The 17,759-nt window shown below is 42.6% G+C and overlaps 1 protein-coding gene across 1 annotated transcript in view; it reads left to right on the top strand.

The window, feature by feature from the left end:
- Positions 1 to 17,759, top strand: part of Brca1 (BRCA1 DNA repair associated) — a 73,743-nt gene that overhangs the window by 19,749 nt on the left and 36,235 nt on the right. Inside the window, exons 5-10 of the mRNA XM_059271850.1 lie at positions 4,978 to 5,114; positions 6,350 to 6,452; positions 7,801 to 7,846; positions 9,773 to 9,849; positions 11,064 to 14,396; positions 15,738 to 15,814. Coding sequence (XP_059127833.1) covers positions 4,978 to 5,114; positions 6,350 to 6,452; positions 7,801 to 7,846; positions 9,773 to 9,849; positions 11,064 to 14,396; positions 15,738 to 15,814 — 3,773 coding nt within the window. The remainder of the gene's footprint in view (positions 1 to 4,977; positions 5,115 to 6,349; positions 6,453 to 7,800; positions 7,847 to 9,772; positions 9,850 to 11,063; positions 14,397 to 15,737; positions 15,815 to 17,759) is intronic.

Genomic DNA, 17,759 nt, shown 5'->3' with positions numbered 1-17,759 from the left:
TCTTTGGTATTTGTTGGTATGGGATTATCTATTGCCTGAGTTTTCATGGGTGTGTTTAATTTCCTTAGGTTGGATTTTTCCTTCTATTTCTTTCTGTAGGGCTGGATTTGTGGATAGGTATTGTTTAAATCTGGTTTTATCGTGGAATATTTTGTTTACTCCGTCTATGGTGATTGAGAGTTTTGCTGGGTATAATAGTTTGGGTTGGCATCCGTTTTTGTTTTTGTTTTTTTTTTTTTTTTTAAGATTTATTTGTTATGTATAGTGTTCTGTCTGCATATACACCTGCAGGCCAGAAGAGGGCACCAGATTTCATTACGGATGGTTGTGAGCCACCATGTGGTTGCTGGGAATTGAACTCAGGACCTCTGGAAGAACAGCTGAGCCATCTCTCCAGCCCAGCATCTGTTGTTCTTAGTGTCTGCATAACGTTTGTCCAGGACCTTCTAGCTTTCATAGTCTCTATTGAGAAATCTGGTGTTATTCTGATGGGTCTGCCTTAATATGTTACTTGGCCTTTTTCCTTTGCAGCTCTTAATATTTTTTCTTTGTTCTGTATATTTAGTGTTTTGGTTATTATGTGGCGAGGATTTTTTTTTTTTTTTTTTTTGATCCAGCCTATTTGGTGTTCTGTAAGCTTCTTGTATCTTCATAGGTATTTCTTTCTTTAGGTTAGGAAAGTTTTCTTCTATGATTTTGTTGAATATATTTTCTATGCCTTTGAGTTGGTATTCTTCTCCTTCTTCTATCTTCTATCTTCTATTATTCTTAGGTTTGGTCTTTTCATGGTGTCCCAAATTTCTTGGACGTTTTGTGTTACGACTTTTTTTGGCTTTAGTGTTTTCTTTGACTGACGAATCTATTTTCTCTATTGTGTCTTCGACGTCAGAGATTCCCTGTTCCATCTCTTGCATTTGGTTGGTTATGCTTGCATCTGTAGTTCCTGTTCGTTTAGTCAGATTTTCTATTTCCAGCATTCCCTCAGTTTGTGTCGTCTTTATTGTCTCGATTTCAATTTTCAAATTTTGAACTGTTTCCTTCATCTGTTCAATTACTTTTTCTTGGCTTTCTTTGATTTCTTCCTATTTTTTGTTTGTTTTTTCTTCCATTTCTTTAAGGGAATTTTTTATTTCCTCTTTAAGGGAGTTTTTATTTCCTCTTTAAGGGCCTCTATCATCTTCTTAAAGTCATTTTTAGGTGATTTCTTCTGCTGCTTCTGCGTTGGTATGTTCATGTCTTGCAGGTGTAGAATCACTAGGTTCTGATGGTGTCATATAGGTCTTTATGTTGTTTCCTGTATTTTTGCACTGGCGTCTACTCATCTCTTCCTCTGCTCAGTGCAGGTGGTGTCTGTGTCTGAAGGTGCCTCTCTTGTTCTAATTGATAGTCTTGGTCCACTGGGAGTTCTTGGTCAAATCGGTGCTGTTGGGCTTTGTTTCTCCGGGAGCAGCTTAGTCCACCAGTGTTAGTGGGTTCTGTCTCAGGGAGCTTCAGTGCTTGTTGGTGTCCCATGGGATGGTTTTCTTGGGGAGGGAGCAGGGAAAGAGGCCGCTGTCTGGTTCCTGGGGCTCCAATGGCTGTTCCCAGTTGGTGTAGGGTGGACTTATGACTCCAGTGGTTGTTGGGTTTGCAGGAGCTGAGTTTTTTTTTTTTTTTTGGGAGGGGGGTTGGCGAGGGAGCAGGGAAATGTAGCTGCCTGGTCCCTGGGGCTCCAATGGCTTGGGCCTAGGGGCTAGAGACCTAGTCTGCTGGTCCAGAGATGGGGCCTTACCTGTTCCGAGTTGGTGTAGGGTGGGCTTATGACTCTGGTGATCTGGTTCGGTGGCTGGACTGCTCCTTCTCTTGCGTTCTCGGGTCTCGTTTTGCTCGCTCGCCAACTCCCCAGCTGATCGTGTTTCCTCAGACTACAGGCTGCCTGCTTCCGAAACCGCTCCCGAATGGGTCTCAGCTGAACAGGTTGATCAGTAGGGCGATCTCACCAACACCTCCAAGTTGTTGGGCTTCGCAGGATTGGCAGCTGGGCCCCAGGTCGGCCTCGGGCAGAGTGCTCTGTCTGTTCTGGTTGTGTCCCGCGGAGATTGCTCCTTCCCCTGAGTGCTGGGATTCAAGGCATAGGCCACCATACCACACCCGGTCTTAAGATGTATATTTTAATTGTCTGTGTGTTCAGGGGTGTGTGTGTGTGTGTGTGTGTGATTTATTTTCATCTTTTTTAGTTATGTGTATATGCCTGTAGTGGGTTTTTGTGTAGCATGAATCTTAAAAGGTCTTATTAATAAAAACAAACCCGGAGCTAGGTATTGGGGTGAACGCCGAAAAAATCAGAAAAACAGAACAAGCCACAGCTAACCTCACCTTGCCAGTTCCTCAGCTGATCTTGTTTCCTCCAACTGGAAGCCTTTGTGTCCTCATCTGAACTGCTGCTAAAAGCCTAAAAGCTTAACCGGGTCCAGCTTTTTATGTGAGTGCTGAGAATCAAGCTCAAGGCCTCATCAGTGCAGCAAGTGCTACTGAGCTCTCTCCCCAGCCTCTTTAATCTGTATATTTTAAAATTAAATTTTATTTCATGTATATGGGAGTTTTGCCTGCATGTATGTGCTGGCTACTTTTATGTCAATTTGATGTAAGCTAGAGTCATCTAAGAGAAGGGAACCTCAATTGAGAAAATACTTCCATAAAATTGGGCTGTAAGCAAGCCTATAGGACATTTTCTTAATTGGTGACTGATGTAGGAGGGTCCAGCCCACTGTGAGTGAGTCACCCCTGAGCTGGTGATCCTGGGTTCTACAAGAAAGCAAGCTGAGCCAGCCATGATGAGCAAGCCAGTTAGCAGCACTCTCTATGGCCTCTTCATCAGCTCTGGATTCCTGCCCTGCTTGAGTTCCTGCCCTCACTGCTTTTGATGGCGATGTGTGTCAGTGGACCATGTGTGTGCGTGCTGCCGGCAGACTCCAGGAGGAGCTGGACCCCCATCCCCTGGAATTCGTTATGATGGGTTTGAGCCACCATGTGGATGCTGGGGATCAAACCTGGATCCTCTGGAATAGCAGCCAGTGCTCATATAACTACTGAGCCTTCTCTATAGCCCTAAATTTTTTTAAGTTACATTTGTTTGGGTGTATGGAGGGTTGTGGTTCAGGCATGCCACAGTATGTATGTGCAAATCAAGAAAGCTTTTGGGAGTTACTTCTATCCTTCCACTATGTGGGTCTCGGGGATTGAGCTCAGATCTTCAGGGTTGGTGCTAACTGCCTTTACTCAATGGCCCTAATTTTTAAAGTTTTTATTATTTGTAGTAGTATGTTTGAATGCAGACATGCATTCCCTAGGGCACACATTTGGAGATCAGAGGACAACTTTAGGGTTGATTTTTCTCCTACCTTTACATGGTGTTAAACCTGACAATTGTGAGGAGGAGAAAGACCAAATCCACAACTGGCTAATTAAAGCAAGCTTTATTTAATACTGTCCAGGACTGTGGACACTGGCCTGGCCAGGTCCATACACGAGATTCCCAGACAATGGCGCTGAATTAGGTTAGTCAAGTGTTTATAAAGGCAGAACCCACAAGGCTATCTATCCTGCCTTCGTCCAATGGGGAGCAAGCACACATCCTGGCATACTTCCTGCCTACATGCCTCCTACCTACATGTGGTCAAGCACATCCTGTGCATTTGGGGCAGACAACCTTGTTTACTGAAGTGAAAACCCATGGCTTGCTATCTTACATGAACAACAGCCCCCAGCATTCCAGGAAGTTGCTTGTCCTTGGGCAAGTAGGACTTACAGGTTAACGAATGGGTTGGGGTCAAACCCAGGTCATAAGGCTTCACACAAGCATTTGTACCTGCTGAGCCGTCTTGCCAGCCTGTGTCTTAAACCACTCCTGTCGGTCTCATGTCTTAGTCTTCATTCCTAAAATGTATTTTATTTCTTGTTTGTTTGTTTGTTTGGTTTGGTTTGGGTTTTGGTTTTTTGAGACAGGGTTTCTCTGTGTAGCTTTGCACCTTTCCTGGATCTCACTCTGTAGCCCAGGCTGGCCTCGAACTCACAGAGATCCACCTGCCTCTGCCTCCGGAGAGCTGGGATTAAAGGCGTGCGCCACCACCGCCCGGTTAAAATGTATATCGTAATGTCTCTGAAATTGGAGCGTTTTATCAATTGTATGCCATTGCTTAACATTTCCTTTCTTAGTGCTACAAACAGTAGTGGTGCATTGTTACTCCTTAAATTAAGAGAAATAACGATAAACTTGTTAATGGGCAAATTTATTAATTTTTAGGTGTGTGGGGGGAATAAAAATAACTTGGATAGTCTCTAAATTTCTAAACTGGACTTTAAAATTTTTTTTAGGTAATCAAAGCAGCAGATATGGCTCAACAGTTAAGGATGCTTAACTCTTCTTACAGAGGACCTAGGTTCAGATTTCATCAATGACAGCAGGTGGCTTACAACTCTAGGGACCCAGTGCCCTCTGACTTCTTCAGGCACCTACACCCACATGCTACATGAACTCATGCATGCATACACACATACACATAAGCTGAAAAATACATTAGAAATTGAAGGTAGACAGACATGCTGACATACACCTTAAATCTTAGCACTCAGGAGGCAGAGGCAGGTGGATCTCTTGAGATCAAAGCTATCAAATTCCAGACAAAATGAGGCCTATACAGAACCTGCCTCAAACAAACAAACAAAAGACAACACAATTAAATGTATCCGTAATGAATTATTCTTTTTTGTTTGGTTTTTCAAGACAGGGTTTCTCTGTGTAGTCTTGACTGTCCTGGAACTCAGAGAGCCTCCTGCGTCTGCCGCTCCAGTGCTGGGATCAAGGGCTGCACTGCCACCTCCACCAGGCTGGTTTGGTGGTGGTTGTTTGCGTTATCCTCACACAGCAGGGAACAGTCTGGGTATTTAATGAGGATTAATATCTTTTTCTAACTAAAACATGTTCTTTATGTTTTAAAGTCGCAAACAGTTACAGTTTTTCAAAAATGAAAAATTCTTCTGAACCTTTGAATGAGGAGACTTCTATCATCCAGAGTGTAGGCTACCGAGACCGTGTCAAAAGACTTCGACAGACTGAATCTGGAAATGCCACCTTGGTAAAGCTGTTTCCGTTTTTTCTGGCATCTGTTTATTAAGTGTTGGCATTGTGAATGAGTGGATTTATATGAAAACTTAGGAAAGAGAGGATGATGGTGAACAAGTGGCTGGACAAGTGTTCTAATAAGGAAGAGTTACAGACTGAGAAGTTCGGGTACCTGTTGGGATCAAGAGACACCGTATAGACCCTCCTGTTTTATAACTCATCAGCTCTGGTGCTTGGATGAAACAGATACAGTATCACTGATCTTTTAGAAGCATTTGAAAATTACTTCCACTTGTCCACTGTAATTACCAAAGAAAATGTAATGACGTCTTCTGAACGTCCATATGTGCTGGATGGCAGAGATCACAGAATACACCTTACTAAGTGTTCCGAGGAATGCTGGGGTTTTAAAAATGTTTTTATTTAAATAGTCTAGGTTTGTTTGTTTATTTATTTATTTATTGGTGTTTTTTGGGACAGGGTTTCTCTGTCTCTGGTCGTAGCCCTGGCTGGTCTCGAACTCACAGAGATCCGCCTGCCTCTACTTCCACAGTGCTGGGATTAAAGGTGAGTGCCATCACTGCCCAGCTAGATTTATTTTTCATCTTTAATTAATGTGTAAGGCTGTGTGGGGTTTATACATATGAATGCAGGTGCTTTGGGTCCTCTGCAAGAGCAGCCTGTGTTCTTAACCAATGAGCCATCTCTCTAGTAACCTGTTTTATTTTTTAAATCAGTATATAATGTGTTTGAGAACACTATGACATTTTCTTTCCTTTTTTTTTTTTTTTTTTTTGGTTTTTCGAGACAGGGTTTCTCTGTGTAGTTTTGGTGCCTGTCCTGGATCTCGCTCTATAGACCAGGCTGGCCTCGAACTCACAGAGATTCACCTGCCTCTGCCTCCCGAGTGCTAGGATTAAAGGCATGTGCCACCACCGCCCGGCTACTATGACATTTTCAAACAAAATGTGTTTTCATGGTTCTTTCCCTTGACTCCCAACCTTGCTACCTCTGTTCCTCCTTTATAGCCTCTCCCTCAGACTCTTCCTTTTATCATTTATCCCGTTTGAAAATACATTTTATGTTGCCAGTCTTATCAGATATGATTGGAAATACGGAGTATCAGTTTCAAACTTCTCTATATTAATACTTAGGAAATACTCATGATTATAATTAGTTAGAAAAATAAAGCAAAAAAAAGGAAATTTTCAAAATGTAAAACTTAAAGCATTCTTTACTGTTTAACAGAAGGACAGTCTCAGTGTCCAGCTGTCTAACCTTGGAATTGTGAGATCAATGAAGAAAACTCAGCAGACACAGCCTCGAAATAAATCTGTGTACATTGAGTTAGGTAAGGGTCTTGCATTTTATTAAGTTCAAAATAATAATTGCTAGATTGTTTGGCTTATAGTTCTATCAAAAATCTTGGTTGTGATTTATATATGTTGTGTGGAGTTTTGGTAAATGAAAGTAAAATAATTTTATGGGCTCTATCATGAATTATCAATTATGTAAGTTAGACTTCACACCTTGAAGAATCTTACTTTGTAAAACAAAAGGGAAGATGTTGGTTACGAACATAATTGAATTTTGGAAAAATGTAAAGTTATAATAAAGAAGAACATGGTTAGTTGCCATAGCATTTAGAGGGATCCAAGACAAACTGTACAAGCCCTGGACTCAATCCTCAGCTGGCCAAAAAGACAAAAGAAGTGAGCTCGGAGTTCCAAGAGGTCTCTTTACTATTTCTCTACACTTTGTGAGGGGGCCAGATCTGTCCTCCTAGCATTTGAGAGGCTGAACCAGAAGGATCCTGAGTTTGAAGAGAGACTGGGATACTAGAGAATCCTATCTCAGAAACAAATCAGTAATCAAATTGGGAAGAATGGCTTTATTTTGAGTTCCCTGCACTACCATGGAGCTCCATAATATTTATTGGATTTCTTTGAAATTAACTTGTATGTCTTCTAGTCATAATAAATCTATCAACAATGGTGTTGTTTTGTAAAAATATTCCCGGGTGGTGATGAGATGGCTCAGTTGGTAAAGGCTCTTGCCACCAAGCTTGATAACCTAAATTCAGTCCCTAGACTCTACATAGTGGAAGGAGAGAACCAACTCTGATAAAGTTGTCCTCTAACATCTATACTATGTGCGCGCATGCACACACACACACACACACACAAATATGTGTTAATAAAAGTAGTGCAAATCATGTCAGTTAATATTTAGGAGCACTTAACTGTATTTTAGGTGCTGTTGTATTTTTTTGTATACCTCATCTAAGATGTCAGTCCTGAGGTGGTTACTAATTTTACAGATGAGAAAATTAAGTCAGAGAGGTTAAGAATTTGGAGGTAGGGCTGGCGGTGATAGTATACACCTTTAATCCCAGCACAGGCAGAAACAGGCAGATCTGTGAGTTCAAAGAAACCCTGTCTCGAAAAATTAAAAAAAAAAAAAAAAAAAAAAAAAAGCATTTGGACATGGGGAGTTGGCTTTGGAGCCCATGCTTTCTGCCACTTATCTGTATTCCCACATAATGGGTCATGTTTATATAATGTAACATGTTAATTATTTATATAAAATATACATTGTAAGTATTTCTCAATGAACCACTGTTTTACAAGAAGTATTTTTTTAACCTTTTTAATTAAAAACCTTGAATGATTTTTGGGTTTTGTTTTTTGTTTTTTAAGAGTCTGATTCTTCTGAAGAGACAGTTAAGAGGCCAGATGATTGCAGGTAAGTCACAAGGAGCCTTTTCATATCCAGTTAATATTGAGGGTCTTAGATTTAGGTCATGGTATTAGAAGAAACCTTAAGGATCATTTAGTTTCATCTGTCTATTTTATTTCCTGGGGAACATGTTTGTTTGTTGTACATTTTTCTAATGCAAAGGAGTTTTAGATAACAGTGAAGTCAGCACACACTTGTTACCATCCGATGGCTATTCTTTGAGTTTCTCGTATGTGCTAGTAATTATGGCTGATGAAATTACTAAAGCATCTATTTTGTTTGTTTGTTTATTTGGGGGCAAGATCTACGTAGCCCTGGCTGTCCTGAACTCACAGAGATCTATCTGCCGCCTCCTGAGTGATTAAAGGCATATACCACCACACCTGGCCCAAAGAGCTTAATTTTATTTATAATCATCCAGTTTCCTTTCTTAGGATCTATGATCATTGGTCATTATCAGTAAATTTTTGTTTATAAATTACTTCTACCTAACCTTAAAATTGGAGGGGGTTGAAGCTAGAAGTATGGTTCAGGGCTAGAGGGTTTTTGTTTTTTTTTTTAATTCGGAACTGGGCTTGGTGGCATATGCCTTTAATCCCAGAACTCTTTTTTTGTTTGTTTTGTTTTTTTGTTTTGTTTTGTTTTTCGAGACAGGGTTTCTTCTTTGTGTAGCTCTAGAGCCTTTCCTGGAACTTGCACTGTAGACTAGACTGGCCTCAAACTCACAGAGATCTGCCTGCCTCTGCCTCCCAAGTGCTGGAATTAAAGGCATGTGCCACCACCATCCATCTAATCCAGAACTCTTGTGAGGCAGAGGCAGGTGGATCTCTGTGAGTTTAAACCCAGCCTGGTCTAGAAAGAGACCCTATCTCAAAAAAAAAAAAAAAAAAATTATGTGTGTACGTATATTACCTGAACGTATATTTGTGTGCCACATTTGTGCCTAGTGCCTGAAGAGGCCAGAAAAGTGAGTCCAGTTCCCTGGAACTGGGATTACAGATGTCTATGAGCCATCCTGTGGGTGCTAGGGATCGAACCCGGGTACTCTGGAAGCTCAACCAGTGCTCTTAACACTGAACCATTTCTTAGCAGGACGTGATGGCTCATTCCTTTAGTCTCAGCACTCAGGAGGCAGAGACTGGCAGATCTCTGAGTTCAAGGCCAACCTGGTCTACAAAATGAGTTCCAGGACAGCCAGGGCTACACAGAGAAATCCTGTCCGGAAACACAAAACAACAACAACAACAAAAAACCACTGAACCATTTCTTTATTACTCTAGGGTGTTAGAACATCCACTGGAGGGTGTACTCAGTCTCATCCTACAAGAGACCCTACACTCCTGAAGGAAACTAACTTTCTCTCCTTCAGAATCTATGGACTGTCCATAGCTCCTTAGTTAGAGGGGTGGGCTTGTGAACTAACTCTCTCTCCCTCAGAATCTATGGACTGTCCATAGCTCCTTAGTTAGAGGGGTGGGCTTGTGAACCCCTCTTTTCTACGCTACAATGTTGACAGGCTTGATCTTGTACAGATGGTGTGCAAACAGCCACAGTTGTGTCAGTTCGTGAGTGCAGTGGTCCTGCCATGTCCAGAAGACACTGTTTTGCTCTGCTCTTTCCAACCTCTGGCTCTTAGAATCTTTCTACCCCCTGTTCCCCAATGGTTCCTGAGCGTGCAAGTGTGTTCTTATTGCATATCCAGAAAGCAGTGTTGTACACTCGTCTTATATTTGTCACTGTTCTCAGTCTTTGACCATTCCATTTTTACTGGAAGGCACTTAAAAGGAGAGCAGATTTCAAAAGGTGAGCCAGTCTGCTCAGCTGTTAGGACCCTATCTAGAGGAGCTAAAATATTTGATCTTGCTCATTTGACAGGTTTGTGAGCATACAAGTAGAATTTCTCATTAGGGGTTCTGTCTTTCCCTCCTTTAGTGTGAGAGACCAGGAATTGTTACAAATGACCCCTCGGGAAGCCGGAGATGAAGCCAGTTTGGATTCTGCAGAAAAGGGTAATGTCAAACCTTCCCAACTTAATGACACTAAAGAGAATGGGTAGATGAGTTCTGTAATTAAATTAATCTGAAGACCAGGTTCCAAATTTATTTATAATTTATAATTCACATTTATAATTCACAACATCGTTAAAGAATTAAAGTACCATTTTTTTTTCTCAGTTGCCATTGTGAGATAGTGAGTGGCACTAGACTGCTGTGATTATAGTAATATTGAGTGTAGCTGCATGCTGCCACTTAACTTTTGTTTTTAAAGACAGTTCTACTATGTAACCCAAAGTAGTCTAACCATCCTTTTGTTTAAGCCACCCAAGTGGTGAGGTTATAGTCATATACCACCAGCCCTTGCTGTCCTTTCCTCTTAGTTGATATATTTCATTCTTGCTACCTGATTTTTGTTTCTTTTTGTTTTGACTGATTTAGAAACAAGTGTATTATGGCTCAGGCTGGCCTTGAACTATCAGCATTTTTTTTTGCCTTAACCTTCTCAGTGATGGAATACCACACCTACCTGTCAGCTAGTTTTTAAAAGTGGAGCATATGAGTCTGCAAACAGAACAGAAAAGTTAAGGTCTGTTGATCAAATAATCTGCTTTTTGTTCAATTTTAAGAGACTAGGGGAATAGATGATGTGATCGAATTATCCTGTTTAGGAAAATATTAGACTCTACATAATGGAGTTACACGAAAGAATATGAGCTAGATCTTCAGTATACTTGTAGTTTATGATGTTAGCTCCTCTAAAGCCAGTGGAAACTGGGTGATGGCAGTACACACCTTTGATCCCAGCACTCGAGAGGCAGAGGCAGGAGGATTTCTGTGAGTTCGAGGCCAGCCTGGTCTACATAGTGAGTTCCAGGACAGCTACACAGAGAAACCCTATTTCAGAAAACAAACAAACAAAAAGCCAGTGGATTGGGGCTGGAGAGATGGCTCAGCAGTTAAGAGAATTTGTTGCTCTTAAGGAAGACCTGGGTTTGGTTCCCAGCAGCAAAAGGGATCTGAAATCCTCTTCTGTGAGCACCAGGCATGCCTGTGGTGCATATACGTACATGCAAGCAAAACATTTATACACTTAAAACTTTCTTTAATGTAAAATTTTAAAAAGTATGGTTAGTGGATTGATTTCTACTCCCAAGTTGTATTAATTAAGAATGTATTTTCTCATGATAATTCCATTTTTAAGTACCTTGTTATTTTGTATATTTCAGATGCTTGTGAGTTTTCTGAGGACGTAACAGATATTGAACAGCATCAATGCAGTAATAAAGATTTGAACCCCATTGAGAATCATGCAACTGAAAGGCATCCAGAAAAATGTCAGGGTATTTCTGTTTCAAACTTACATGTGGAGCCATGTGGCACGGATATTCATGCCAGCTCATTACAGCAGGAGAACAGCAGTTTATTACTCGCTGAAGACAGAATGAATGTAGAAAAGGCTGAATTCTGTAATAAAGGCAAACAGTCTGGCTTAGCAAGGAGCCAACAGAACAGATGGGCTGAGAGTAAAGAAACATGTAATGATAGGCAGATTCCCAGCACTGAGGAAAAGGTAGATCTGGATGCTGAGTCCCTCTCTAGGAGGAAGAAATGGAATAATCAGGAAAGTCTGTGCCCTGAGAATCCTAGAGCTACCCAAGATGTCCCTTGGATAACACTAAACAGCAGCATTCAGAAAGTTAACGAGTGGTTCTCCAAGACCGGTGGAACGTTAACTCCTGACGGCACTGCTGACAGGAGGCAGGAGGCAAATGCTGAAGCAGCTGCTGTGTTAGAAGTTTCAAATGAAGAAGATGGATGTTCCAGTCCTTTAAAGGAAATAGACTCGGTGGCCTCTGATCCCCATAATGCTTTAATGTGTAAGAGTGAAAGAGACTTCTCCAAACCAGTAGAGAATGATATCAAAGATAAAATATTTGGGAAGACATATCAGAGAAAGGGAAGCCTCCCTCACTTGAACCGTGTAACTGAACTTCTAGGCACATATACTACAGAACCACAGATAGCACAAGCAAACCCCTTCACAAATAAATTAAAACGTAAAAGGAGAACTACATGCCTTCAGCCTGAGGATTTTATCAAGAAAGCAGATTTAACAGTTATTCCAAAGACTCCTGAAAATACAAATCAGGGAACTGACCAAATGGAGCCGAATGGCCAAGTGGTGGGTATTACCAGTAATGGTCATGAGAACGAGACAAAAGGCAGTAATCTTCAGAAAGAGAGAAATGCTAATCCAGTACGATCACCGGGAAAAGAGTCTGTTTTCACAACTAAAGCCAAAGCTACAAGCAACAGTGTAAGTGATTTGGAGATAGAATTAAACGTCCGCGATTCAAAAGCTCCGAAGAAAAATAGGCTGAGGAGGAAATCTTCCACCAAATGTGTTCTTGCACTTGAACCAGTCAGTGGGAATCCCAGCCCACCTGCTTGTACCGAATTTCAAATTGATAGTTGTAGCAGCAGTGAAGAAACAAAGAAAAACAGTTCCAACCAAAAGCCAGTCAGGCATATTAGAAAGCCTCAACTCACAGTGGACACAGAACCTGCAGCAGATGCCAAGAAGAATAACGAGCCAAATGAACAAATAAAGAAGAGAAGGGCCAGTGATGCTTTCCCAGAAGAGAAATTAACAAACATACCTGGTTTATTAAATAACTGTCCACGTTCTAATGAACCTCAAGGGCCTGTCAGTCCTAGCCCTCAGAGAAAAGAAGTAGAGAAACTTGAACTAAGCCAAAGGTCTGACAGTACCAAAGACCTGAAGGCTCTGGTGCTGGATGGAGAGCAAGGTTTGCCCACCGAGAGATCTGAGGAGAGCACCAGTGTGTCATTGGTCCCTGACACTGACGATGACATACAGAACAGTGTGTCATTACTGGAAGCTAACACTGCCAGATTTGCAAAAACAGGAGCAAGTCAGTGTATGGCTCAGTTTGTAGCAAGTGAAAACCCCAAGGAACTGGTCCACGGTTCTAAAGATGCTGGAAGCGGCACCGAGTGCTTCAGGCATCCACTGAGACACGGACTTAGCCACATTCAGGAGACAGAAATGGAAGAGAGTGAACTTGATACTCAGTATTTACAGAATACATTTCAAGTTCCAAAGCGTCAGTCATTTACTTTATTTTCCAAACCAAGAGATCCCCAAAAGGAGTGTGTAACAGCCTGTGCTTCCTCCGTGTCCTTAAGGGAAGTGAGTGCAAAAGTGACTTCTGAAGGTGAACAAAAAGAAGAAAATCGGGGACATGAAGAGTCTGAAATCAGTTGTGGACAGGCAGTGACTGCCACAGTGAGCGTACCTCTGCTTCATCAGGAAGGTAAGCCCGGCACCGATCCAGTGTGTGCTGGAGTGTCCAGGCTTTGTCCATCATCTCGGTACAGAAGCAATGAGAACGATCTCAGCACTGCGGGTGACCCCAGAATTCCACAAAACTCACGTCTTCAACAGTCAGTTTCTCCCGTCACGCCCTCTATGAAGACTGACCATAGGAAAACTCTGTCAGAGGGACAATTTGAGAAACATACATTGTCAACTGAAAAGGCCATGGGAAATGAGACGGTTGTTCAAAGTAACATACACACAATTGGCCAAAGCAACAGGAAAAGTGCTTGTCCAGAAGCCAGCTCGGGCAGTATTAATGAAGTATGTTCCAGTGGCGAAAACTTCCAAGGACACCTAGGCAGAAGCGGAGGGACTAAGTTAAACACTGTGCTTCCCTTAGGTCTTATGCAATCTGGAATCTGTAAGCAAGGTTTTCCTGTGAGTGAGTATAAAAATCTTCAAATCAAAAAGCAGGAAGGTAAGACTGTGGGTGCAGACTTCTCTCCGTGTCTGTTCTCAGATAAGCTCGAACAACCTATGGGGAGTGGTAATGGTTTTCAGGTTTGTTCTGAGACACCTGATGACCTGTTGGATGATGTTGACATACAGGAAAACACTAGCTTCGGTGAAGGTGACATCCTGGAGAAGTCTGCTGTTTTTAATGGAAGTGTCCAGAGAAGAGAGCTGAATAGGAGCCCTAGCCCTTTAACCCATGCTTCGCTGGTTCGGAGTCTCCGTAGAGGGTCTAGGAAATTAGAGTACTCAGAAGAGAGTGAATGTGAGGATGACGATCTTCCCAGCTTCCAGCACTTGCTTGGCAGAGTAAGCAATACACCTGACCTTACCAGACAGAGCAGTGTTGGGACACCGCGTCTGTCCGAGAAGGCAGCAGGGACCCAGGCGCTGTGGAAGTGCACCGTCAGGGATGACAGTAACGAGGTGATCTTGGTAGAGGATTCTCAGGAACATCCCCTTGGTGAGGACCCAAAATGCTCTGGCAGCATGTTCTCCTCACAGCACAGTGCCGTACAAGATTCTGCTGCAAACGCAGTCTCCCAGGACCCCTTGTTTAATCCTCCCTCCAAAAAGATGAGTGACCAGTCTGAGAACGAGCAGCTTTTCCTAAGTGACAAGGAGTTGATTTCAGATGAGGAAATGGGAGCTTGCCCAGAAGAAGACAGTGATCAAGAAGAGGATATCATAATCCCAGATTCAGGTAGTGTTGTTGTTGTTTGTGTGTGTCAGTCTACAGAAGTGAGCCGAGTGGTTACGCCTTTTGAGGATACACGAGTTTCCAAGTGCAGTCACATTAGCTGCTCCTTAAACTTGAAAGATGTTCTTCCCACAGTTCTTTTCCTTAAGTCAAAAGTCCGTCCTGGACCTGGAGAGATGGGTGGTTAAGAACAGGCACTCTTTGGTCATGGTGGAGGGCCTGGGGAGATGGCTCAGCTGTTATAAGCACTGGCTGCTCCTCCCAGAGGACCCGAGCTCAATTCCCAGCACCCACATGGCAGCTCGGAGTTTTCTGTCATTTCCATTCCAGGGGATCCAGCACCCTCATATAGACAGATATACATGCAGGCAAAACACCAAAGTATAAATAAATACATAAAAAGGGAAAAAAGAATAGGTACTCTCTTGCAATAAATCTAAGTTTGGTTCCCAGCATCCATGTCAGGTGACCAACTACCTGTAACTCCAGCTCCAGGGGGGATCTAATGCCTCTGGCTTCCACAGGTACCTGCTGTGTTCACATATAAGTAACCCACACAGACACACAACATACACATAATTAAAAATCATAAAAATAAAATCTTTTTTTCAATGACTTCATGCAGCCAGAATGTCTGATAGGATGAACTTGAATGGCTTAATTGCTTCTGGTTTTTATTGTAGAATTTTTCTGATTTGTTTGTGTTTTTGGTTTTGGTTTTTGTTTTTTGGTTTTTTGAGACCGGGTTTCTCTGTGTAGCTTTGCGCCTTTCCTGGAACTCACTTGGTAGCCCAGGCTGGCCTCGAACTCACAGAGATCCTCCTGGCTCTGCCTCCCGAGTGCTGGGATTAAAGGCGTGCGCCACCACCGCCCGGCTTGTTTGTGTTTTTTTAAGACATGATCTCTCTATGTAGCCCTGGCTGGCCTGGAGCAGAGATCTGCCTGCCTTTGCCTCCCCAGATCTGGGATTAAATGCATTCCTCACCACACCCAGCCTGTTGTAGGAATTCTGCCAGGAAATGAGCATCCTGAATTTGGTCGTTTGTATGACGTGAAAGTGAGACAAGTGTTGTGAAAAGGACGGGCAGACAGACACTGCGGGCTGCAGAGCTCATGCGCTGCTCCACACGGGACAGACAGACACTGTGGGCTGCAGAGCTCATGCGCTGCTCCACACGGGACAGACAGACACTGCGGCCTGCAGGGCTCGTGCGCTGCTCCACACGGGGCAGTCAGACACTGCGGCCTGCAGAGCTCATGCGCTGCTCCACACGGGACAGACAGACACTGCGGGCTGCAGAGCTCATGCGCTGCTCCACACGACTGACTTCCCTGTCGTTTCAGGCGAAGTGGCTTCTGGGTATGAGAGTGAAACCAACCTTTCTGAAGATGGCTCCCAGAGTGAGATTTTAACCACTCAGGTAAGAAGCATTCGCAAGTTGGTGGTGTCCTTTGTATATGGTGGTATGAACCCTACATCTTATGCCTGCTAATGTCATCCCTGGATTAATGGCCTAACAGTTTACGTGATGCCTTATAAACGCAAATGAGATTTATTTTTTTTTTTTAGAATTCCCTGGTGGAACTTGATACCTTTAATAGCTTTGATACCATCTAACTCACTATAAAACACTGAATACTAGCTTTAAGATTCCCCTCAACCCCCAGACAGGGTTTCTCTGTGTAGCCCTGGCTGTCCTGGAACTCACTCTGTAGACCAGGCTGGCCTCAAACTCACAGCGATCCGCCTGCCTCTGCTGGGATTAAAGGCATTCACCACTACCATCTAACTGAATAAGCCAGATCTTTAAAACCTACTTGCCCCATAGCATTATTATATGAAAGTATTATTGTGTCAAAAGGGATATATTTATTCTCAGAACCAAATTGAAACGTAGAGGACTGCCTTTCCACTAGAGACCATCTTACCTTTCACTGTGTTGTGGATATTTCCTTTTATTTTTGTCTTTTATAGTCTAGTTGCTTGTTGGTGATATGTCATCTCTTCCTCATTAGAGAAGAATGTACATGGTACTAATTCCTGAACCTGGTAAGGGACTGGTGACTGGTAATGTTTGTAAGGGACAGCAGTTTTCTTAAATCTGCAGCATTTGGTTGTGTGAATGCTTCTGTCCCTGAGGCAGGACAGTCTCTCCAGAAGAGCAGGACAGTCTCTCCACAAGAGCACTGTCTTTCTCACAGCCAGAACCTGGCACTGTCACCTCGTTTTCCTTTTGTAAAAGTGACACCAAAATTTTCCAAACTACTATCCCAACCTTGGGTTCATCTAAGTCTCTCTTTCCTGTGTTTATCTCTCACTAGCTGGGCCACTTCCTAGGGTTCCCTCTGTGTCCCTGCACGGGTCTGATGCAGAGTACACAGCGGTTCTGGCATGAGACTGGTCAGAGGTCTCTGTACCTGACTGTATGGTCTCACTTGATTTGCTTATCTTCCTTCAATTGTGATCGTATATGGGTGTGTCTGCCACCAGGGCAAATGTGTGGAGGTCAGGTGACACCTTATGGAAGTTGTTCTGGGGATCAAATCAGGTCCTCACGTGTGGTGGCAGGTACACTGTCAAGATGGAGTTATTTGGAACCTTTTGAATCATCCTGATGTAGCTTTGGCTTTCTCTCCTGAAGCATAAGTGTGCTTTTAGCTGCCAGCATAGGAGTTACTTTTCTTCTCTTCCTAAAAAGTACTAAATTAAGTGAAACTGGAATTCATAGTATTCCTAAAGTCATTCTTGTTGTCATCAAAAACTCAGAAAAGGAGCCAGGCATGGTAACACACCCCATTAGTCCCAGTACTCCAGAGGCAGAGGCGGGTGAATCTCTGTGAGTTCCAGGTCATCCTAGTTTGTGTTGTGAGCTCCAGGCCAGCCAGGGCTGCAAAGTAAGACCCTGCCTCAAAAAACAAACAAACAAATAAATAAATAATATTAAGTAATATTCTATATACTAATATTATGATTTACCTTTTATGGTGTCATTAAAATTTGACAGTGACTTTTTTATCTTATCCTATTAATTGTGCTAGGAATTGTGTATTCTAGGCTAGCACTATACGATAGAGCTACCTCCCCAGCCTCAATGACTATATTGGGAGTCAGGGGTGTTTTTATTTGTTAAGACAGCATCTTACTTCATTATATCTAAGGCTGGCTTTGAACTTGAGGTCCTCCTGCCTCTGTATGTTGAATGCTGAAATTACAGGAGTTCACCATCACATCTGGTGTCTTTTTAGTTACTATATAGCTTTCTATTGTTTGAGTGTATAATGATTGATTTGCCCCTTTGCTGCCTATTAAAGTCTGGGCTAAGAAGCACCATTGCTATTAGGCACAGCACTCTAGTAGACATCCTG

This window comes from Peromyscus eremicus, chromosome 8a (genome assembly GCF_949786415.1).
Source record: "Peromyscus eremicus chromosome 8a, PerEre_H2_v1, whole genome shotgun sequence".
Taxonomy (NCBI): domain Eukaryota; kingdom Metazoa; phylum Chordata; class Mammalia; order Rodentia; family Cricetidae; genus Peromyscus; species Peromyscus eremicus.
The sequence above is the reverse complement of the archived record's forward strand: the minus strand, read 5'-3'. Positions and strand labels throughout refer to the sequence as shown.